The sequence below is a fragment of the Semicossyphus pulcher genome, unplaced genomic scaffold (assembly GCF_022749685.1).
Source record: "Semicossyphus pulcher isolate SPU_LCO1_2020_fin unplaced genomic scaffold, fSemPul1.0.p SCAF_9, whole genome shotgun sequence".
NCBI classification, from domain to species: Eukaryota; Metazoa; Chordata; class Actinopteri; order Labriformes; family Labridae; genus Semicossyphus; species Semicossyphus pulcher.
In genome coordinates this window covers 31,601,046-31,625,270 of record NW_027211770.1, presented here as the reverse complement: position 1 = coordinate 31,625,270, position 24,225 = coordinate 31,601,046, and the positions used below count along the sequence as shown (strand labels likewise).

The window sequence follows — 24,225 nt, the reverse complement described above, 5'->3', positions numbered from 1 at the left end:
GTGTGTTGGGTAACGTTACTTTTAAAAGTAACTCGTTACGTTCCTGCGTTACCTCCTGAGAAAAGTTAAACACGTTGGATTACTTTTGCGTCACCAAAAGTTAACCCCCTCTGCGCCTCGTTCCACATGCGTGTTAGATCGTCAGGGCGGCGTGTAGCCTGCTGCACGTCTACCTCTGAATGTATCGACTCTACCGTCTCTGTGTCGCCTTGTTTACGGCCCATAGTCTGTAACTCTGCAGCCTGATAACAGGACTGACAGACGCAGTATAACCTTTACAGCTCTTTATGATGCTAACAGTCTGACAGTGAACTGGGCAGAGGCCTACAGTATTAGGCACAGCTGTTTCCATGACAACAACACAACACAGGCTCTTAGTCCCAGCAGTGTTGTGGAGCTGTGTTTAGCTGCAGATGCTTCTTCACGTTTGAAGTCGAGCTCTTCACAGCTGACGAGCACTTCTCCTCCAGACACAGCTTACATTTCACCGTCATGTTGTTCTCGTCCCTTTCACCCAAACATTCAGAATAATGTGAATATTTACACAAAGTAAACGCTGTTCTCTCTGACAGCTCGCTAGCTGAGTTAGCTAGCTACACACGCCCCTAATGCTGCATCACTTTAAGCCTTAATATAATGTAAGCAGGTGAGTTGTATAAAGATTCTCCCCGTACAGTTGTCATGAAGAGAGAAATGAGCTATAGAGACCCAACATGGGGCTCTATGGGGACTGACTCACTGCTGGAGACAGCCTCAAGTGGACACCAGAGGAACTGCAGCTGTTGGCACTGATCTCTCAGCTCTGCAGGTTCCCCTTTTCTTTCACACCATGTTTACAGTTTCACACAGTTTCATAATCAAACCCAGGAGATCAGCTGTTGTATATTTCATGTTCTGGAGTAAATGAATGAAATAAACAGCAGCTACACGTTCAGGGCCCCTGATGACGGCTCACATGGGGCTCTGAGGGTCTGAATATAGACAATCTCTGCATGTTTCAGGACTCACAGCAGCCGTGCAGCATCGATCCAGCTGCATCTCGTCTCTGTGGAGGGACAAGGACGCAGAGATGGTCTGTTTCCTTTCACTGTGGTCTCTCATGTAATCTATTCACAGTGTAAGAAATTGTGAGGCGGCACCTGGCAAAAGGGAAAGAATGATCACAGGAATAGTAACATTAGATCTATTAATTAAGTAAGCGAGCTGAAATATTTAAACATTCCAGCAAGCAGAGATCTGCAGGAAGTAGGACACGACCAGAGGCTCCCGCTCTCTCACATCGACGTCTCTCCTCATTTCATGGACCCGTCTTTTATCTTTCTTGCCCTCCCTCTCTTTTTATATTCACATTTCTTCTTTATTCTCTCTGATTCATTCTTGCTTTGCTGTCTTAATGAAAGTAAGCGAGGATAATGTGGAAAAGCTCCTTCAAAACTACCCCGGATCTTTGACAGCAACAGCACGACTATAAAACTGCTACGACTGAAATACGACAAGGAAGCATTCATTCATAACACACTCATCTTTTAAACTCCGCTTGCTTTAAAGGAAGAGACACGAAGAATACAAATGTCCAAACGTTTGGGTCAGTGTGGAAATATTTCAAAGTCATGTAATCTAAACACACAAGAAGCAGCACTAACTAGTGTCAAGTTGTCATTTGAAATTATAAGACACTGCAAAGACTATTTACAAACTACAACAAGACTCCTGTTGAGATTATTTCCCATCATGCACCTGTTGAACATGGACCAAAAGAAGAACAAACAATGGAGCAGAAACAGAAGCAGCTTTTAGCCACAGCTGCCACATGTGTGTTTGCAGTGTGTTTGTGTTATCTGCACTGACTGAGGCTGTAACATGCTGTTAGCGTGTTAGCATTACCAGCTGCTGAACAGGAGCTGCATCCTTCGAAGGACGCGGTCTACAGAGGACGAGTCACGAAATGAGACAGTCTGGTCTACAGAGACTTCCCTGTTTGCATTGCCCTTATTCTTGCGTCACAAAACGCAGCTTCTATCGCCTAGCAACAGGTAGCTAGCTAGCTGGCTAACTAACTAACATACCTAACGTCTAATTTAAAGAAAATGTAAAGTTTCAAGGCCCCTCTCATGCTTTTACATCTGTATCGCAGCTATTTGATTGAGTTGAAATCGAGTTTTCCTCGGCTGCCATATTGTTTGACTTGGCGTGCAATGAATCCTGGGATACATTGGGCCATGAAGGATGCACCTGCATCTGAAGGAGCCTTCAAAATGGGACAGCCTTCGACGCGCCACTGTGACATATATGTCCTTCCAAGGCTGCAGCCCCTGAACTGGGACACAGCTGAAGACTGTTTCCATTGGACGATCGTGCTGCTCCATGACTGCTTGGGTGCAGAAAAAGGCAGCTGTTCGCTAAGATGTTAGCATAACAACTAAATAAGGTATCAGTCCGTCTGTTCCTTTTGTCTAACCGCTTGTTTTTGCCCTCTGAGACATGTTTCTGCTCTTCCCCAGCTCCTCCCTCCTCCACCATGAGCCTCCCCTCCAGCTCAGTGGCGGACTTCTACAGCGACCCCGCCTCCCCGGTGTCTCTGGACTCCAGTGTTTTCTTCAGCGAGGCGTCGCCGTCCTGCGTCAGAGACCCGCTCGACTTCCTCATCATCAACGTCGGGGGCAGTCGGTACGTGCTGTCTCAGGAGCTGCTGGCGTCCTACCCGGAGACTCGGCTGGGGAAACTGGCCTGCTGCAGCCGGGAGTCAGCGCTGGAGCTGTGCGACGACGCCGACCTGCTGGAGAACGAGTTCTTCTTCGACCGAAACGCACAGACCTTCCAGTAGGTGGAGCCGTTTTCTCTTTCGTTTATTTGGTGCGTGTGCAGCAAAAAGAAACATCATGCCACCTCTGACCTGTGTCGACCTCGTGCTCCCAGTTCTTCTGCCTTGGGTCAAACGTTAGTTGGAGTCTCAGCTGCACCTGATCGTCTTCACAGGTGTGCTGTCAGCTCTTGTTACTAATGATGTCCTGATGGCCTTCACACATAGAGCTCACAAGCAGCCGGGGAACAGCAGCAAGAAGAAATTATCTGTCTGTTCTTTTCTGTCGCTTCTAATTCAGAATATCTGCATTGATCTGTGTTGTGCAATGTTAACTTGTTTCAGTGCATGCTCCGTGTTCCAACGACGCCGACGTTTAGCGCTTCTTATGCTTCAGAGCCAGAAGGAATCAGAGCCAGTGGTGCCGGTGAAGCCTGCGAGCATAGAGACGAATAAGAGCGGTTTTTCCTTTGCCTCTGCCTCTTCGCTCTCCTTGCCTGCAGACTGCCTTCATTTGTCGATCTCTGTAATTAAAGCTAATCTTTGTTTTCCTTTGAGGGTCCTGGAAGTTGTGCTTGTATGAACTCCTTTTCCTCGTCAGGCAGGCAGGTTGATACAGCAGGTGACCTTTGACTTGTTGGAGGGATTTTTCTGTCAATGCTTCCATTAATTTGTCGTTCCCTCTTCACATCGTCTTCCCTCTTTCACCCAAACAGCACGGGGAGCGACCGTAGAGCTTCTTCTTTCAGACAAATCCAGAGAAACCTCCTCGGCTGAGCAGCGTTGGGGTCTTTTGGGTCATTTTTCCAGTAAAGCTTCTGGAAATCTTTCTGTCTGTGTGTGTGTGTGTGTGTGTGTGTGTCTGTGTGTGTGTACAGGTATGTGATGAACTACTACCGGACGGGTCACCTGCACGTGATGGAGGAGCTGTGTGAGATCTCCTTCCTGCAGGAGATCGAGTACTGGGGCCTCGACGAGCGGCGCATCAACCCCTGCTGCCGCGAGCGTTACTACCGCCGCAAGGAGCAGAAGGAGAGCCTGGAGGTTCGGAGAGAGTTCGAGGTCGAGGATGACGACGAGGACTTTGTGGGCGCCGCCTGCCCGGCTCTCCGGCGCTGCCTGTGGGACCTGCTGGAGAAGCCGGACTCGTCCCGAGCCGCTCGCACCTTCGGCTCGCTCTCAGTGTTCTTCGTGGTGGTGTCGGTCATCAACATGGTGCTGATCTCTCTGGACCTGGAGGAGATCGTGGGCGTGAGCGGCGTGGCTGCTCCGCTGCTGCTCGATGCTCTGGAGTACGTGTGCGTCGTGTGGTTCACGGGCGAGCTGGCTCTGCGCTTCGTCTGCGTGAGGGATAAGTGCCGCTTCAGTCGGAGTATTCCCAACGTGATCGACCTGCTCGCCATCCTGCCGTTCTACGTGACGCTGGCGGTGGAGAACCTGCACGGAGGGAGCACCGAGCTGGAGAACATGGGCCGCGTGGTGCAGGTGCTCCGCCTGCTGAGGTCGCTCCGCATGCTGAAGCTGGGCCGGCACTCGACAGGTAAACACGGACTCTGTGTCTCTGTGTGTTTCAGTGAGTTTATTAATTAATTAATTTATTATTATTATTTTTTATTTATTTATTTATTTATTTATCAATTAATTAATTAATTTAGTTTCAATGTTTTTATTAGAAGCATTTGTGCGATCACTTTTTGACATTCATACTTCGTAGAAAATGCTTCAGATTTTCACATTTTTTATAGAATGACAATTGTAAAGGAAAGAAAAAAACATTGAGAAAAATATACAAATGAACAAACACAAAGTAAGGGGAAACATTCACATCAGCCCACCCTCCCTCCCAGCACTACATGTATTTATAGGTTAGAGCTCAGTTTGTGAGTTGTTGGAGAAAGAAATAAAGGGTGACCATGATTTCACAAACAGATGAAGTTTATCGTTCAGGTAAAATCTAATCCTCTCTAGATGCAACACGTCGGTTAGTTCTGTGATCCACAGCTTCGTCGGAGGGACTTCAGCTTTTTTGCAGAGATTAGACCATAGGAGATAAAGTGTTGTTGGGGAATAGATCATTCACTGAGTGCCTCTGATATTCCTAGCATAATCAATTTCGAGTCTGGCTCTAGCTGGGTTTTCAGTATATCAGAGAAGAAAATGAGTAAGTTTGGGGCGAAGTTCAAAACTGTGGATCAGAGTGGCTTCTTGGAACTGACAATTGTCGCAGAGAGGGGAAACATTGGGAAAGATTTTATTCAGTTTGGATTTTGAATAGTATAACCTATGCAACACTTTAAACTGTATCAAGCAATGTCGGGCATTTATAGAATTTATATATATATATTTATATTTATAGGTATTGATATATTGTAAGCTTTCATCCCATAAGTCACCAGGGATTTGTTGACCCATCTCTTCCTCCCACGCTTGTTTGTAAACCGCGGATGCAGGGGCATTAAACTTTGTAATGTAATGTAAATATAAGATATCAGCTTCTCTGAATCTGCATGTTTCTTCAAACATTTGTCGAGTTTATCTGGACTAGCTTTGTTGTAGTCCTGCATGTATGTTTTCACATAATCTCTAACTTGAAAGTATCTGAAAAAATTGTTATTATTTAAACCATATTTCTCCCGTAACTCTTGGAAGGACAAAAAAGAGCCCTTTAGATATAGGTCAGTGAGTTTAAATACTGATTCTTTTTTCCACCTGAGCACAGGAGACGAGAAGCAGCTCTCACACACCTGGAGAAACATCACAACTTTAATAATCAACTTTGGACTGATTGTGAACTTTTACTTTGAAAGGCATCTTTTCACCATCGTAACTCTCCGCTCTTTTGTTTCTTTCTTTTTTAAATAATCCTGAATGCAAAAGATAAAAATGATGACGACACGAGGGACCCAAAGTCTCTGAGGCTCCTCTTTGGTTTAAATACATCCTCACAGCCGAGCAGGTTGTTTAAAGGATTAAACACGACTAAGATGTTGGTTCGCCTTAAAAGCAGTTCAGATCAAACCTTCAGCTGCAGCCAGGTGTGATCAGGTGAACACGTCGTTTCATTTCACAAGTTCTCAGCCTGGACGTGAAGCGAGCAGCCGGAGAGACGACGAGACATTTAAATTCTCCTCGGTGGAAGCAGCCGCTGAGAGATCACAGCCCGGAGGGTTCCTCAGGACGAGGGAGGAGAGGGAGAGACAGAGGGAGGAGAGGCGGAGGGAGGAGAGATGGAGGGAGGAGAGACGGGGGGAGGAGAGATGGAGGGAGGAGAGACGGGGGGAGGAGAGATGGAGGGAGGAGAGACAGGGGGAGGAGAGATGGAGGGAGGAGAGACAGAGGGAAGAGAGAGGGAGGGAGGAGAGAGGGAGGGAGGAGAGACGGAGGGAGGAGAGACGGGGGGAGGAGAGATGGAGGGAGGAGAGATGGAGGGAGGAGAGAGGGAGGGAGGAGAGACGGAGAGCGTGGAGAGCAGATGTGTGATTAAACATGTGTCTGTGTGTCAGGCGGGGACGTGCGAGAGCTTTGATGTGGAGGATTTTTGGAGGCGAGATGTGGATGATCCCCGGAGTCATGAATAATGAGGGAGAACATGAGGGGGGGGGATGAACCTGTGAGGACAAATCTCTTCCAGGTGTGATTTGTCTGACGGCTCGGTCACATGATCACTGAAACATTGACGGGCTTGTTTTGCAGAGATTTGGAGCGACACCGGAGATTATTAAAGTCTAACAGATAACAACAGATTGAACAGTTTTGTTCCTGTCGTGTGGAGAGCAGCGATCTGACCCAAACAGCACACCACACACTCACAGGTTCATTCAGCAACAACCAGAGTCCGACTCTCACAGCTGGAAATCTCACAGAATCTCTTAAACGAGACTTCAGAGTAAACAAACATGGCGGACGGCGGGCAGGAAGAACTGGCGATGAGAGTTTTTGGACTTTTTACTGAAAATTGAGGAAGAAAAAAGAACAAACTGTGGATGAAGTGGTGGAGATGGCGTGAACACGGGCGGGACGTGTTACTTTATGCTGCACGTTTGCTTTGGTTGCCATGGCTGCAGTTGTTGTGCTTCCTGCTTCAGTCAGCTTGCTTCCTGATTGGCTATCGTTTGGTCCCACGTGACGATCCACAGAGAGCGTGCTCGGCCGTCCTCGGGGTTTCTCCCCACACACAACAGGATATCGGATTGTAAATCGGTGCGGCCACGGCGTTCCTCTGAGCACATCGGGGGAAGTCAAATCACTCTGACATCCCTCACACACGAACATCAGGAGAGATCGTCTTTAGGACCATCAGAACATCAGGACTTACGTTTGTCTGAATCAGGCCCAAAATGATCCAGGCCCTGATTATCTTGTGGACCCTGCATCAGTCTGATGGGAGCCAGAATGGTGAAATTTAAGGGAACCAGTTTGTTGATGTGGTAGGATCGTCTCATTAGTTTAAACAGAGCAGCTCAGATGTTAAACAGACTCGGTGTGACTCTCACAGCTGCTGACAAACTGTGCAGACATGAAGACGAGATGTTAAAGTGCGCCTCCGTCTGCATGAATAACTGACGACGACAACACGACGCGTTCTGCAGCTCTTTGTTCACACGGTCTGTTTAATAAGCGTCCTCTCAGAGGATCACACCGAGACTCAGCACAGCAACCAACCTTTAATAAAAGATGTCTGGACTGTACGGGAGCCCACAGGGACCAACTTCAGACAGGCGTCGTTCTTCAAGTTCTTTATAAATCTGATTTCTTCTGACTCAAAGCAAACAGCAGCATCTTTGTTCGTTTTAAATCCCTAAACTCCACCGCTCGTTCCGTGTGAACGGCACCCTGAGAGCCGCTCACACGCCCGAGTATTCATACATTTGCTGTTTGTTCTTTCGGTCTCTCCTCGCTGAGCGGCTTCACCCCTCAGACTCAGTGAGAGATGATGTCAGGCTGTCAATCACTGAGGATGGAGAGAAAAACAGTGGCAGAGTTTCTTTCTGAAAAAGAGACAAACTGCAGAAACTGTTGTGCCCTAAGCAGACATGCATCCATACGTTTTATTTACTCTGCTTTCCTGTGATAACGAGTTATTTCAACTGTTTCCTCGAGGACGTCATGGACTCTGCTGACTTTAGTCTGACGGAGAGATGAGCCTTCTGATGATCTTGTTGTGTGTATAAATGTCTCCTCTGCTCTCTCGTCCCTCAGGCCTGAAGTCTCTGGGCCTGACCATCGCTCAGTGCTACGAGGAGGTCGGCCTGCTGCTCCTCTTCCTCGGCGTCGGCATCTCCATCTTCGCCACCGTGGTCTTCACTCTGGAGCACGAGTTTCCCGCCTCCACCTTCAGCAGCGTGCCGGCCGCCTGGTGGTGGGCGACCACCTCCATGACCACGGTGGGCTACGGGGACATCCGGCCGGACACGGTGGTGGGGAAGGTGCTGGCCTTCCTCTGCATCCTGTCCGGGATCCTCATCCTCGCCCTCCCCATCGCCATCATCAACGAGCGCTTCTCCGCCTGCTACTTCACCCTGAAGATGAAGGAGGCGGCGTCGAGGCACGGGGAGATGCTGAAGAGGCTGGCCCGCGGCTCGGTGGGCGGGGTCAGCATAGGGGCAGGGGTGAACCTGAGGGACGCCTACGCCCGCAGCGTGCTGGAGATGTTGAGGCTGCACGGGCGAGAGAGGGCGAGCACCCGGAGCAGCGGCGGAGACGAGCTGTGGTGGTAGAACGAGAGACGCAGACGGGGCCTGACTAATCTCCACTTTGGCCCCGCCTCCTGAGCGATTAAACCAATAAGCAGATTGATACTCGGGTCCACAACATCTGTGGACAGCTTTTGTGACCAATAACGTTCTGTTATCAGGATGGAAGTTCATCTGCATCTTTACAGAAGCAGAAACCTAAACTGTAAAAGCACTGACTTATGTCCCTGTGGACCAACGGGTGCTGGTCTCTGTGTCCGGGTCGGACGCTGAGGAACGATGAAAAGAATCTTTAAACACATTAAATATAATAAATAATTTACATGTCATTTGCTTCAAGAGTTTGTCCCGACTTTAAAGCGACAACTTTTGATTCAGTGTTGAAACTATTTGTGTTGTGTGTCTCTGAGCAGCACCGTGGTGTGAAACATCCGAGCGTTCACTGAGTGCAGGAGTCAGAGTGAGCCCCACAGGCTGCTCTGTGGTCATGGTCAGAAAGTCTCTGTTTCCTCTGTGGGACTGCAGGCGATAAAGGACTTCATGCTGTGGGTCAGAGCGCTTTTTACAAACATCACAGAGACGACATGAAGGACTCAAAACAGACCTGTGAGCAGATTTGATATATCGTGTTTCTCTTTCGTAAAGATGTCCTAAATATTACAGTGTCCCTTGTTTCAGACTTGTTTTGTCACTAAAGCTGGAGACTTGTTTTCAGTTGGAGGCTGCTACACCTTCCCTGCGTCTGTGTGGAGCGTCGGCTGTGCACGTCCTCAAAGATTAACACTACACGTACACGAGATGCAGTCTGCACATGAACAGTAGGGGCAGTGTAGAGGCAGAGGGCACGAGTCCACGATTATCCACATCTGTACGATGTGTCGTTGCCACTGCACAGAGACAAACTGTCAAACAGCTGCAGACAGATAAGTTCTGTTTTAGAAGTTGATGTGGAAACCTGCAACCGTTTCCGTTACGTCCGTGCACGGAGGAACATGTTGGAGAGACGGAGCGAGGAGGGTGCAGACGGTGTGTTCTGTCCGCCGGTCATCAGTCGCCTGAGCTGGATACAGTTCTGTCAGTCACCGGGTCACTGAGAAGTCAGAATGAACATCACAGTAACCTCCTCGAGTGTCTCCATGTCTGTTGTTTACATCCTGCACATACGGTAGCTGTATGCGGCCTGAGCTCTCTGGTGCGCCCTCTAGAGGTATCCTCCAGTAACACGCGTAGTGCAGAGACGAGTATGTGAACAGTAATGTTCATGACAGAGACGGTTGAGTACGCGAACACGAGGTTATAAAGCAAATATATCTCTGGCTTTAGGGGAACATCGCAGGTTCTTCACCCCAAACTTGACCCTGATGACTCCACCTCAATCTTTCTTTAACAGCATCGTGTTTCTCAAACGGCCTGCAGATCTACCTCCGGGTCTAAGAATCTTCAATACCCCAGAATCTTATCAAGAGATCTGAAGGGGATTTGCATCTTATTTGCAAGTGAACTGAGGAGGTATCAGAGGCAAAGGCATAAAGTTAAATAATCCTAAATAGAGGACAGTCGAACATTTACACTTGTGTAATATTCAGAGAAAGATGACCAGAACGAGTCTTAATATTTTTATTTCTTGTAAGTTTGAAAAACATGAGGAAAAATAGAAGACAAAAGTTTATAATTTCGTGAGTTGTAATATTTCTTTTAGAAAGTCAGACGTGTGCAAGAAAGAGAAAAACAGTCATGTTGTTTTCTCTTGTCTGTTACGACGGCATAAAGAAAAAAGATGTTGTCGAAGGAGAGGCGTAATATTCTGAGAAAAAAAACATTTAAGTCGTTAATTTGCAAGAAACAAAAACGAGTAAAATTGTGTTTAAAGTAGTTTTGTATGTTTTATCTGTAATGCAGGTTTGTTTACTCTTTCCCTCAAATTCCACAGGATCCGTCTCCAGCACGTTCCATGTGCGCCGCGACCTCCTGAGTCGATCGCGCCCATTCAAGTCAATGCTCGTGATTCCACAGCACGCGCCACGGTCCGTCTCCGGGGCGTCCCAGAAGCGTCTCTCCGCTAAAGATACGCGCCGGGTCTATTTTTGATGGAGACCGCTTCAAGCATGTGTCAAGCTCAACAGAGCAGATCGTTCCAAACAGGAAGTCACACACGAAAGCAGCATACAGCATCCGGTCATTTCAAAATAAAACACCATGTACAGACCGGTACAGACTCCAGTTTTTATAACAACACACTGAAATCTTGAAAAAAGAACACTTTTAATGAAGTAGTGTCCTCAGCCATGGTAGAAGCACAAAGATCACAGAATGATCTCCAGATGAGCAGATAATCAACCTCGAGGTGCAGACTGACCTGTTGTTTGTGTTGCTCTGTTTAACTTTGATGTTATCGCGTGATTTCGCAATTCTCGCGCGATCATGCTTGGACCGGCGCTCCGCTGCACTGCGGATCAGACACGCTTGCTGTGGGCGAGGGCTCCTGCCAACTGACGGACCAGAACTGCGGCACAGACGGAACACACTGGACACGGATCCCGTGGGATCAAGGGGTAAGTATCCGTCATGAGGTCGTAACTCTCATGTGTAATGTAACCCCTGGGGCAAACGGGGAGCATAGAAACGTGTGTTTCTGCAGCAGAGGGTCGCTCAGTCTGTCTCCTCTATGAAGTCTGCTTCTCGTGTGCAGAGGAAACAGGCTAAAGTTTATAGTTTATGACTTCTCATAAATTTGCCTTTTTTTCTTTTTTTACAAATGTAAAACTTTAATCTCAGAATTTTTGAGTTTTTCTCTGAATATTTTTCTTCTGTGTAAGCTTGACCAAGAGATCATTTGTGTTCATTTGCATTTATTATACACAACGGATCAATATTGTACCTTTCAACACACGTCGGAAAACCACTGTCATGTCTGGTTCTTTAAATAAATGCTCGTTTTTTGACTGGAGTTTGGTTTGACCATTTCTGCCACAGCTCTAAGCTTTAAAATGTGCTTCCAACACACACACACACACACACACACACACACACACACACGCTCACACAGGTGAGGTAATGTCGTCTGTTTTAAACCTCGTTAGCACTGATTTGTTTCACGCTCTCAGGTGTCGTCTGACGTATAAAACAGCTGCTAAACACCAACAGTGTAAAACCTCCATCCTGCAGCTCGCCGTGTTTGTGTGTCTGTGTGTGTCTGTGTGTGTCCGTGTGTGTCTGTGTGTGTCGTTATATAACACAACCTTTTCATGTGCACTTTAAGCTCTGACACAAAGCTCTGAGGCGTTTCACATCTCTGCTTTGCACTGAAAACATCATTTACACTTTTATTTCAGACTCCACACACGGATCAGAAGTCTTCACACGTGAGGCGTCAGGACGAGAAAAGCTTCTGTCCTCTCCCATCAGCACACATCAACCCTACAGTGAACAAACAGTCTGCTTCCTGTCAGCTGCATAAAAATGAATCATCAACGTCTCCCCTTTTATATATTTCAGCTGTGATTTTAAGTAACAGAAAAAAATATGTATGTATGATATTTGTGACCATATTTGGATAAAAGGGTGGCGCTGGAGAGGAGAAGGGTTAGCAAAGGGCAAGTCATCAAAGCTAAACAGTATGCCCGAGCAAATTAGCTGGTTAGTTTTTTTTTTTGGGTGGTAGAGGACGGAGTTGTTTATTTGTGAGACTAAAAAAGATAAGACAGCCTGTGGAAGGTAGCTAGCTTGTTTGCACACCTGACAGACATGTAGGTAGTCGTATTCTCTGATATTTACATGAACAAATCTCCAAAAGGCTCCAACAGCACAATCACGGCCCAGAGGTTACGTTCAGTGACTGAGTTAGCTGAGGGGACACCTAGCAGACAGCTGGTGTCCCAGCTGTCACTCAAAGAGGCCACGCCCCTAATGCTGCATCACTTTAAGCCTTAATATAATGTAAACAGGTGAGCTGTATAAAGATTCTCCCCGTACAGTTGTCATGAAGAGAGAAATGAGCTATAGAGACCCAAACTGTTTTTTGTACCAGGCTGTAAACATGTTTATTTCTGATGTAAAGTTTAACATGGGGCTCTATGGGGACTGACTCACTGCTGCAGACAGCCTCAAGTGGACACCAGAGGAACTGCAGGCGTTGGGACTTCTGCTTTGTTTTCACTTGGTTCCGACGTTCATGACCCTCACTAGAAACATCCTAACTATGTTGGCGTTTACTGACTGTTTCTCTAGAGCTACCATGAGGTTCAGGGTGCAGGTAATGTCAGGGTGCTGTGACCTCTGACCTCCTGACTGTCCTGTCTACCTGTAATGTTGGTGATTTAGGAGTGGATATTTCTGCCCTCGCTCTGAGGTCTCTCAGGATGAGACCTCTTTTTTATCCTAAAATTACATAAATACAAATTTAATGTTCCACTTTTTCCCCGCCGTGCATCAAACGGTGAATTCAGGTCAATTCTGGAGGCAGACAGGAAGTCATCTGATGTACCTGTACTGGAGACACTGACCTCAGACAAGAAGAGAGACAGTTTATCCGGGACATTACAGGAACCTGCTTGAAGCATGTTTTTACCAGGATGGCCTTCTCTCCAGCAGTCTCTCTTTCTTAGTGCCATGTCACAGACTGCAGCGCACTGTAAAACCGAACCGTCTATCTTATAAAAGAAGTAAGTTAACTGATGATGATCCGGAGCAGCGGAGAGAATCTGTCGCTGCATGAAGAGCAGAACTAGTTCAGGCTGTGTGTGGATAATAAAGCCTACGACTCCTCAAGACTCAGCCGCGCTCCCGTGTCTGGCTTCCTGCCTGCTGCCGCCGTTTTAAAGACAGTTAGTCATGATAATAAGCTAGCGGTGACGCTGATTGTTGTTAGGGTGGCGGCTTCAGTGGCGATCATGACGGTGCATGTCTGTTAAAAAAAAAAAAGAAACAGAAAATTTTACATAAAAATATTAAATTAATATTAATATATTAATAAAATATGAGCAGCAATACAATCCAATGTAATGAGGTGTCTCTTATTTGTCCAAGTGAGTGTTAACATCTGACTTTGGTTTGAGGACACTGGGTCACATGACATGGAAGCTAGTGAACACAAAGTTAAAGTATAAAGTTTTTCTATAAATAGATGAAAAATGTATAAAAGTGCGTCTTTTACACTTTGACTGTATTTGTTTTGTGTTAATGCAACTTAAAAGGCTTAAGGTAATCAGTTTCTTCAGCTGAAATGAGTCGACAAAATGACCTTGTTTGTCATGCGTTTCTAGGTTAGTTCTGGTTTGGTCTTGTATTTTGGTGTTCAGTTAGTATTCCTTGTTTTGCCTGTCACTGTGTCTCTTGTCATGAGTTCTCATCGTTTAGTTTTGTATTTAGTTTATTCTGTGTTCTTGTCAGTATTTAGTCTTGTTTAGTATTTCACTTGTGTCTCTTTGGTTAGATCATTTCCTGTTTTACTTTGTCACCTTGTCTCTCGTGTTGGTCCACTTCCTGCCTTTGTGTTTCCCGCTTGTTTGATTGTGTGCCCTGCCCTGATTGTTTTCACCTGCACCTTGATTGTCTCACCTGTGTCTGATTAGCCTCACCTCCTAAGTTTATTTAGTCTTTGTGCTGGTTCATTGTCGTTGTCATGTTACCTGTGGACTTTTGTCTTCCTTGTGGATTTTCCCTGTTCCCTTGTGGCTCCCTGTTGTTGTTGTTGTTGTGTGTTTCCAGTTTTTCCTTTGGATTATTCTTTTACCTTCACCATGAGACCTTTTGCTCTACCATTTGGTTTTCCGTTTTGTCTTTTGTTGGATTCTAGATTTTGTTTTTGCATTTTTGCCTTTTGTTAATTAAATCATATATCTAAGTGTGCACCTGGGTCCTTTACCATTTTATTTTTACCCAAACTGTGACACTTTTTGTTAAAGAGGAAGATGATTTTTTTTACCAGAAACGGACGTTTCATCGCTTTCTTCAAAGCCACCAGACTCCATTGACAAAAACAGTGATTTTACCTCGCAGAACACAGGAGCTGCTTGTCTTCGACTACCTCCATCAGTTACTTTGTTTGCATTATTGTGGGACTTTGGTGTTAGTTCAGACACAACACAACATTTCTGCACCGAAAAACACCGAAAACTAACTGATCATTCCAGCATTATGCAGCAGCTCCTGTGTTCTGTGAGCTTAAATCAGTGTTTTTATGAATGGAGTCTGGTGTGTGTGCAGAGAGCGATGTAACGTCTGTTTGTGGTTAAAACAATCATCTTCCTCTGTAACAAAAAGGTCTATCTCTGTAGGGATCCTTTCTGTCATGTTGTCAGACACTTAGAATAACAACCTGAGCCTGTCAGTGGAAACAACAAGAACTTTTAATGGCTCTTTTATCGGCCGCAGTTGCCCCAAAGGAATACATTGCAACCATTACAGCCTGTTTTGCAGCTGCAGGCTGAAGAAATCTACGGGAGCAATTCCGAAACTTTTACTATTTGTCATTTAGACCCCAAAATATGTTAAAATAGGGCCCATTGGGATCTTTGTCTCATATAACCCATCACTTTTTACTGATTCTGTATGTATCCTTGTCCACGCTGAGGTCCACCAAACACACTTTATTTTACCTCGAGCTTTGGAGGCAAATCTTCTGCCCTACTTAACGCTGTCTCAGTCTAGACAGGCATGATATCCCCTGAAGCCCGCTGTGTTTCCCCCGAGAGCCTTTTTTATTCCACCATGTTTCAGCTCAGCTCCCCGCTCATCTCCTCGTGTTCCCTCTTTATTCTACAGACACAATCAGAGGGCAGAGAAGACGCAGGACGGCCTTTTTAAAGCATCAGCGCTGTGGTGGAAGGTTCAGTTAATCTGAGGAAACAACATCTGTAGTCCTTCTCTGCAGGCGAAGTCAGTGTCATGTTAATGGTGTATCAGAGACACGTTTACAGACAAGTGTTTTTCTGTCCTTGTGATGATCACGGTCTCTACCTGTCACAACAGTCGACCTCTCAGCTGTTTTATTTCCCTCCGGTGTTTCCTGCTTCCTCTCCAGCTGCTCTGACGGAGCGGCCATGATGAAACTCTGCCGTAACAAAAGACAGATCCTTCCACTGGACTGACCTCAAACCAGAAGCACCGCTCACATTTACACTTTACACATCACAGACCCTCAGAACGTTTACTCAAGTGAAAGCACCATTACAACACTGTAGAAATACTCCAGTACAGGTGAAAGTCCTGCATTTAAAGTGACACGTTCAGTCATCTGTCCACCTGCACCTGATAGTTAAAACTGAAGAAGCTGAAGACATAATCCAGGATTTGTCTTGTATTATAAGTTTGTTTCTTTCACGGCAGACAAGTTAAGTTTGTGATTGGTTATATGTGAAAACACAACCAGCTTAATTGGGAAAACCTGTGTTTAAGCTATCCCGGATATGTTGAGCTCAGGCCTCTGCAGCGTGTACAGCCCAAACAACATGTTGGGGCGTTGAATGCAAGGACTTAAGTTGGATCCATTGTGTGCTCATGTGGTAGTGGGGTGGGGTTAATGCTCATCTGCAGGGGAGAGATGTGTGGGAGCGGCTTGTGGGAGCAGTGCCGAAGTTAATGGGCACAGGTGTTACCTGTTGGCTCTCTTTTCTCCCCATGCAGCAGCAGCGTGCTGGACCGGAGGAAGACCTCACTCACACACACAGAGCCAGAGGAGGAGGGCTGCTCTCGGCTGAAGAAACGTTTTGTGATGGACTTTTTGGGAAAGTGTACCGTGTGCTCTGTGGGATCACCGGGCACGTTTGTTACACCCCTGTCCCAAATTAAATTGAGTATGTTGACGCAGGTTTTTCAGACCCTGAATGCCGATTGTAACCTTTCCCACTGAGCAAAAAAGCTGGATGTTAGCGTTGTTGATGTTTTAGACCAGTAGGAAAGCCGATTTAGAGAGGTAGTGTAATTATATTATTAAAATCCTGTAAAAAAGGCCTTTAACCCTGAAACTGTAGGAAAACAGATTTCAGACTGCACATGTCTCTGTTGGCTGACATGAGATGCAGGTTAGGAAATACAGCCCGGGTTGTAACAGCAACAATTTCTGCGAGTTTTTTTAGTTGAAAAATAAGAAACGTACTTGTGCAGGATAAAATAATTTAGTGTTTTATGGGAAATAGAGTTTAAACTAAAGTCCTCTGATGATCGTCCTGCGGCCTGCTGGCTCGTTCGTCCCTCTCTGATGAAATATCTCCCGCCCTCCGGTGAGTCCCGTCTCCGTCCTCTGCTGGGACTCCGCTCGGTCTGCTCTGCTTCTCAGACAACGTTCCCTGAATACATTAAACTCCAAGCAGGCCACTGTGAGACGAGCTCTCTGCGTCTCTGAGGCTTTTTCTGAAAGCAGGAAGAACTTGTGTTGCATCAAACCACATTTAGACGACCTGCTGGGTCTGTTTGATACTGCTGCTATTTTTAAGTCTACATTATTGGTAAAAATAAACAGATGAATCTACACTACATACACTGCATCTCTGTTTCTGCAGGGACATGCAGCATGTACCAGAAACGTGCAGTGCATCCTCACTGTGCAGAAACATGTTGAACAGACTCCACAGGTCAGAGGGGAATCAGTCGTGTCATTCACATGTCGGCTTCTCAGAAATAACGACCACACAGGAGAGCGAGCAGAGGGACCAACACACTGCAGGATCATTCCTGCTTTCCCAGAATTCCCAGTCCGGGACCCGTCATTAGCCCAGTTCTGTTCGTCAGGTAGACGGTGGAGGCGGATGGAGATCGTTCCAAGGACGAAGCGGCAGGTTATTCCCAGCTGAGACGGGAGGTGAGAGGAGAGGAAACGAGGCCAGACTCACATCCTCCCCTCAAACCGTCCTCGCCTCCTCAGGACGCACAAAGTGGGTCAGCTTCCACACAGGTACGGTACCTGGAGCGGACTGTCTCACCGCTCATTTGAGCCCATTATTAACTTTAATGTCACGTTGTTTCTCTAAATTAGAGTTTTGCTGAGACGAGGACGTATCCTCTGTGTCAAGCAGACGCTTCATTATAAACTTCTTTTCTGGATGAGGACAGTGTGGTACCTCACAGTCACTCCGAGTTTGTTCCACCTGCAGCCTGTGCAGACCTGTTTGTGTTTCCTGTGAGTGAATCATGAGGTGAGGATGATGACGAGCTGACGAAAGCAGCAGCAGAGTCTCTCCAGAGCCTGCACACTTTGTTCACAGTGTCACTCTGACAGACTGCAGACAGTCTGAGAGGCTCTTCATCCCGTCAGGAGAACACAAACTACCAACGGTTCTTCACCAGATTCACTCTTAAGCCCCATTTACACCTGCTCAGGACTCCTGAAAAGTTCCCCACATTGTCCAGGTTTCAAAGCAAACGGACACATTTTTCACCCCGACTTTCTGCAGGAAACTGCCTCCTGGTCAAATGTCTGCAAAAAGTCAGGGAGAGCGGATGTGGGAACGCAGCAGGTAACAGTCAGGAACATTCACCGTGAGCAAGTGGGCGGGGCGATGACTTTTATATCATGTGACCGGTGTGAAACCAGAAGAGCGACGCAGAACAGGATGATTAAAAACATCCGAGGCTGAAGAAGAAGGATCGTTTACAAGACGACAGCAGAGATGTCTGCAGGAGAGAGGAGGACAGCTTCAGGCTGTGAGGGCGACGCTGAAACTGTTGGTCAGCGGCAGACTGGTTTTACATTTTCTGAAAACTGTCTGTCTGTGAAATGGGCTTAATATTAACTAAAGTTGCAAACCTTTTTGTACGTTAGACGTCTTCATGGGTCTACAAGGAGGCTAGCAGAGTTGTTACCTGTTGGCGTTAGGTCCACTTGGTCCAGGAGATGGCCGTTCTATTCCTGTGTGAAACCAATCGTCTGTGTTGACTTATTTAAATGTTCAAAATGTGTTACTTCAACAAATATGTGCGTTCGTAATGTAGCATAAGTGAGTAACATAACGAGGAATGTTATTTCCTGTTTAAACCAAATTGAGACCTTTTAGCAGCGTGGACCGCGAGCTAATTACTGCTGCTTATCTAAAGTGTACAAACTAACGGGTTCTTCAGCTTTATGTTGAAAATCTGAGCAGGTGATGCTTGTTTATTTCATCCCCGGGGGGCCTTGCATATTCATCATTATTGCTAATCTGCTGTGGAGCTGTGAAAGGTTCAGAAGAACTCCTGTTTGTATAAACTTTATGCTACTTTCTTATTCTGTACGGCCACATTCAGAGGTAAATACAGAGCCTGTCACCACTTACAATGCACATTTATACTCTAATAAAGGCCTTCAGCATGCTTACTTTTATAGTATTAGCACTGTCACTTACAGGCTGACACTTCTGTGCTTTTGCCTAAGAAGGATTTTGAATGCAGACACTGTTAAAGAGTGTTTTTACATCCGGTCACTCTCGCCGTCACCCTGCGTTTCTGCAGGCGTTCGGACTCTCTGTGGCTGCTGGCTCTGCAGTGGCGTCTGCCCTTACGGTTTGAAGAGGCTCGTCATCACTGCCGTCGAGCTCAGAGTCCAGGACTTCCTCCTCAGCGGGACAGAAAGAGCGCCGGTCTCCCAGAACGTGGCCCAATTCTTCTTAAAAAGGACACGTTGACCTTTCGCGACCCGACCTGTTGTTGGAATGTTTCGCCTGTCTGTGTGCAGTTTTCAAACGCTGAATTATGCGCTGCCACTGCTGCCATTAATGCTCATAGATATTGTTCACCACATCCCGTGTAGGAGTCGGCCAGTGTTTGCTGGACTGACTCCTCGGCCCCCCCTCCTCAGAGTCTCCTTCACACTCTGTCTGCAACAAACGATGTTGCTTAGTTGTCTTCAGATGCTGCTTCAGATGCTGTCTGGTTGTTATGGTGTCTGTACATGTTTCCACCAAGGAGGCATGTGCGCACACACTGCCAGATTAATGTGGACAAATGTGTCAGAGACCGCCTCTGTATGTGGCCTCAGTGATCGATCTGAATGCGTCCTGCCTGTGTTCACACGTAGATGGAAGGCTGTCCACTCATGATCCGATCGCAGAACCACATGTTGCTACGAGGTCTGAACGGGGTCTGTGTGAGGGGAAGTATACGCCAAAGAGCAGGCTGCTGTATTTAGAGAGCTGAGCTCCTCTTGTTGTTACAGTCTGTGCTCCTTGTAAACATGTCTCTACCCACTTGTGTTTTCTCTCTGTACTCGTCAGGAGATAAAGACGAGCCTGCTGAGACGCTCTGACTTCCTCAGCCTCTCTCAGGAGGTAAATGATGTATGACTTGTATGTGGGTCGGGACACAGCTTCTCCTGCTGCAGACCATTACGCTCTGTTTAGTGAGGAGAACAGAAGCGGCATGTTTTCTGCTCCTGCTGCGTCTCAGTTTGCAGTAAATCAGCTTCCATTCAGCAGCCGGAGCCTCACAGCAACAGATATCAGCTCCACAGACGGGAAACATCCACAGCTCCACCAGCAGGCTGCTGACGGGCAGCAGAAGAATGAGACTCATTGAGACGAAGGCAGGACAGACAAAGATATGACAATAAAAGATGTAAATATTTGATTGTGCTGCGCGGACGATGAAGATGCAGAAGATAAAAAGTGTTGTCTTTGTTGTCTCTACCTGGCGCTGAGGACGTGTCAAGGTGCTGTAAATATTCCTGTTTGACTCGAGTGAAGCGGCGGCCTGTTTCTGTGATAATAAAATGATTTGGATTGAAACATGTTTACACCCGTCAGGCCGCGTCTCTCTGTGCGTCTCCTCTTTGGCACCAAGCTTCAGTCTTTATTTAGATTCAATAAATCCTGTTTCATCCTGATGGTGACATTTAATACTCCAGCATTTAACACGATTATTCATCATTTTAATATGATTATAAACGTGCTGCGTGTGTGTGTAACTCTGTCGCAGCATGTTTTGTAACTCGTGTTTAAAGAAGGAAAAATAAAAAAACCTTCTTAAATCCTGTTTTAAAAAGATTGTAAAGTTCATGTAAAATTAATATTATTAATTCAATGTTATAAGACGTTTAATGTCACAAAGAGCCCCGAGTAGACATGCAGTCATACATTGTATTTCCTGTTTTCCTGTGATAACGAGTCATTTGTTGTTCTCTCGAGATCTCGACTTATTTATCTCGAGTTAGCTACACTGCACCAGCGTAACGTCACATGACCAAAACACGTATCCCCTCAAAACAAACATAGAAACTTAACTGACCTCATCAGTGTGGGCGATGGCAGCGTGGCATGTCCTGGGGTCCGTTTCCGACAGCGGGTTCAGTGAAACCTCGGGTTTGCCGTTTCAGAAAGAGAGGTAACTTCAACTCTGAGTTGGTTACTATGGTAACTGTGTCTGTGAACCTGTCGAGAACAGGTTTTCTACAGGAAACTCAGAGTTTGGCTCTGTCTCCTCCCTCTAAATCCCCCAATCATTCACGTCCTCGTTCATTCAGCCCGTCTCACGCGTGTTTGATATAAATAATAATAATAATATAAATGTTAGCTTCTCTTCCAGTTGTGATTAAGTATTAAATAAACAGAGCAGTTCAAACGTACGCGTTCACTCGAGCCGCTTCTCTCTCTTTTGCAGCTGCAGCCGTGTTACTTTATGTTTCTAAAAACATGCTCATATTCGCTGAACGTCCGCGTGAGGATTTCGAACTCCACTGGTGTGATGTAGGAGGACCTCTTTTTGTGTACCGTTGCCATGGTGACTCGTGGTATCAGGGCTCCATGAATGCTGGCTTTTTATCGTCAGCGTGCACGCACTTAGCTCCGGCTGAACCTACTCAGAGTTGACTGAACTAACTCTGATCAGCTGTTCTGGAACCAAAAAGCGACGTTCAGCTCAGAGTAAGTCAAACCACAGTCCGGGGTTACACTGACGGTTTGATGAAGCTCCTCTCTGAAACGGACCCCTCCCTGCTCTGTGACATCACAGTGAGCAGCATGTTGATCTGTTTTCTACATCGATAGAAAATTGTCCTGTTATCCTGAGAAAACCAGCCTTGATATCTCGAGATAACGAGATGAATAAGATGAGATCTCAAGGAAACAATTGAAATGACTCGTTATCAAAACGGAGTAAATATAATGTACGGCTGCATGTCCACTCAGGGCTTCCGTACAGATTTTTTTCTGTTAACCTTTTTAGTGATGTTATGACTCTCTCTTTTTTTATCACATCTTCATCGCTCTAAACTTATTAATTACTTTTACAAGATTAGTTTGCTTTTTGAACATTTGTTGTTCTCTGTGTTGTAGGGTTAATTTATTTACTCAAAGTCCATATATTAAAGTTTTAAATCATTTTAAAAGTAGTTTATTTTGGGAGTAAAGTTATAAAAGTGAATGATAATGTGACTAAAAAGTGACTTTTCCTGTAAATTCTGACAAAATTCTCTGAATATGATGACTTTAAATCTTGTTTCCACCTAACAAAGACCCTAATCCTCCTGCTTGGAGCTGTAACACTCACAAATACAGTGTATTGTTAGGACTCTGACACTCACACCGGTCCGTCTGTCATTTATATTATCTGCCATCCACCACTCGACTGTGAATATAGGGTTTATTACCACGTGGATCTCATGCGTGTGTTTTTTACTGAAACAAATAAACAGCTGGACATAAACTCCTGATTAACACATCGAACCTTTACTGAAGAGGATCAGGTGAGAGCAGGTGGAGTCTGCGCCTATAGACTGTAGGTGTTCTCTGTGTCAGTCTGCCCTCTAGTGGACTCTTACAGTCATTACACTGCAGAGACTTTAATCCAGCAGCAGAAGCATCAGTGTGACACTCAGAGAGTCGAATAATCACCAAAGTAGACAAACACATGTCACATGTCATCTCTTAACAAATCACAAAGTTGTTAGACTCTGGCCTGTACGTCTGCACATTCTGTGTGCGGCTTTATTGTCACGACTTTACATGCAAGTCAAATATCTGAAGACTTCAGCCTGAGGGAGGAGGAGGTCACTCACCTGCTGGTCTTAAGTTTTAACCTTCAAGTCAAGTCAGTCGAGTTTTAAACCTTTTATGTCTCTCTGATATTTGACCTTTGAACTTGGCGAGTAAGAACAAACCTCCTGTGGGTTATATGATGGTCAAAGCAGTGATCCTTTCATGGCGTCGTCGACAACATAATCCTTTAATAATATCAGTATTCTTTTTGGACCCGCCTCCTCCATGAAAGCTGGCTCATGCGTTGGTCTCTGCTGCATCCCGGTAGGCCTCCAGGTTTGCCTGCATACACTTGATCAGAACATAACTGGGATGCTGATGCTGCACACACACAGGGCCAGTTCATGGTCCTTTACCGGCACTATATGCTGCTCCTCTTTGAGCTGAAAAAACACTGAAAGACATTCATCTTCAAACACACATATGAAGATGAAGCTCCATCGATCTTTAGTCTGTCTGGAGACACGAGTGACGCTTCAGTCCTGCAGATATGAAGATGTTCTGGTTCTTTCAGGCTCAGTTCAGCACCGTGACCACGATATAAGATGATGTAATTTGATTTGAGAGCAGATGCAGGAAGAGTGTTCACAAATACAGCTGCAGCTCTTCTATTTTTATCCCGTGTTTGTGCTCTGATTGCGTCAGGATGCAGTGAAGCTGTGTGGGAGGCCGACCTGAAGAATAAAGCTGCCGCCCACAGAGACGAGAGCTCATTCACACTCACGGTGTTTCTGTCTCTGATTCAGACTGCAGCACGGTGCTGAAACAACTCCAATTTAACTTTAGACATTTCTGCATCTCAAGACAGGAAAAGAATCGTTTAGAAAAGCCAGAAAACATCAGGTGCAAATAAACTTGATCAAAGTGCGTCCACTAAAAGTGGTTATTCTAAGTGTGTGACAACATGACAGAAAGGATCCCTACAGAGATAGACCTTTTTGTTACAGAGGAAGATGATTGTTTTAACCACAAACAGACGTTACATCGCTCTCTGCAGACACACCAGACTCCATTCACTAAAACAGTAGGTTTGCAAGCTGTAGTAGGTAGGTACTATATTTAAAAGATTAATAACTTGAAGCAGGTTTGTTTCATTGACTTTAAATGTGTTAAACTTACTTTTGACCCAATACAATTAAAGTTGTCGATATCTTGAAATAAAATGTCTACCATCATGGTACTGTGGATATCTGTAGCTACCACCCTGACAAGTTATACTACAGTTTGATGAGGGGAAATGCTCTAACGGATCTCTGTGAAGGGATTAAAAAAGGATTGTGGTTTATTAATAAGGCGTCTCGACCTGTTGTGATCATCTGGAGGCCAAACATCCAAACAAGGCTCATAAACATGATGTCAGCTGCCCCCGTCAGCTCCATCTGCTGCTGCTGTGACGGATGACGACACACACTCAGTAACCGAGCAGCGACAGCAGAGGGAGCTGCCATAAACAATGTGTGTGTGTGTGTGTGTGTGTGTGTGTGTGTGTGTGTGTGTGTAGGACCTTGACTGGCTCACAGCTCGGCCTGAGTCCACCGGAGCAAAACATGTTTTTCACCGCTGGTGTCATGCCTGCCCGCTGTGATCCGCCAGGGGTGGAGGGGTGAGGGGGGGTATTTATAGGCTGATAATGTGCATGTGTCCTTCAAGACCACGTTGTCCACACTCACAGGCCCAGAGGGGGCACGAGCGGCACACATTATCATATGTAGGACAAGTTAAACTCCTGACTAAACAAGTGAGAGAAGTTTCTGCAAAGGTGACCAGTAATAAAACTCAACAGAGGTTTCTG

At 45.9% G+C, this 24,225-nt stretch overlaps 1 protein-coding gene across 1 annotated transcript; it reads left to right on the top strand.

Annotated features, from left to right (window-relative positions):
* Positions 1 to 2,512: 2,512 nt before the first annotated feature.
* kcnv1 (potassium voltage-gated channel modifier subfamily V member 1) lies at positions 2,513 to 8,517 on the top strand. Its single transcript, XM_069656986.1, has 3 exons — positions 2,513 to 2,820; positions 3,679 to 4,340; positions 8,000 to 8,517. Exons 1-3 carry the CDS (start codon positions 2,519 to 2,521, stop codon positions 8,515 to 8,517), a joined length of 1,482 nt encoding a protein of 493 aa, XP_069513087.1. The 5' UTR covers positions 2,513 to 2,518.
* Positions 8,518 to 24,225: the final 15,708 nt, after the last annotated feature.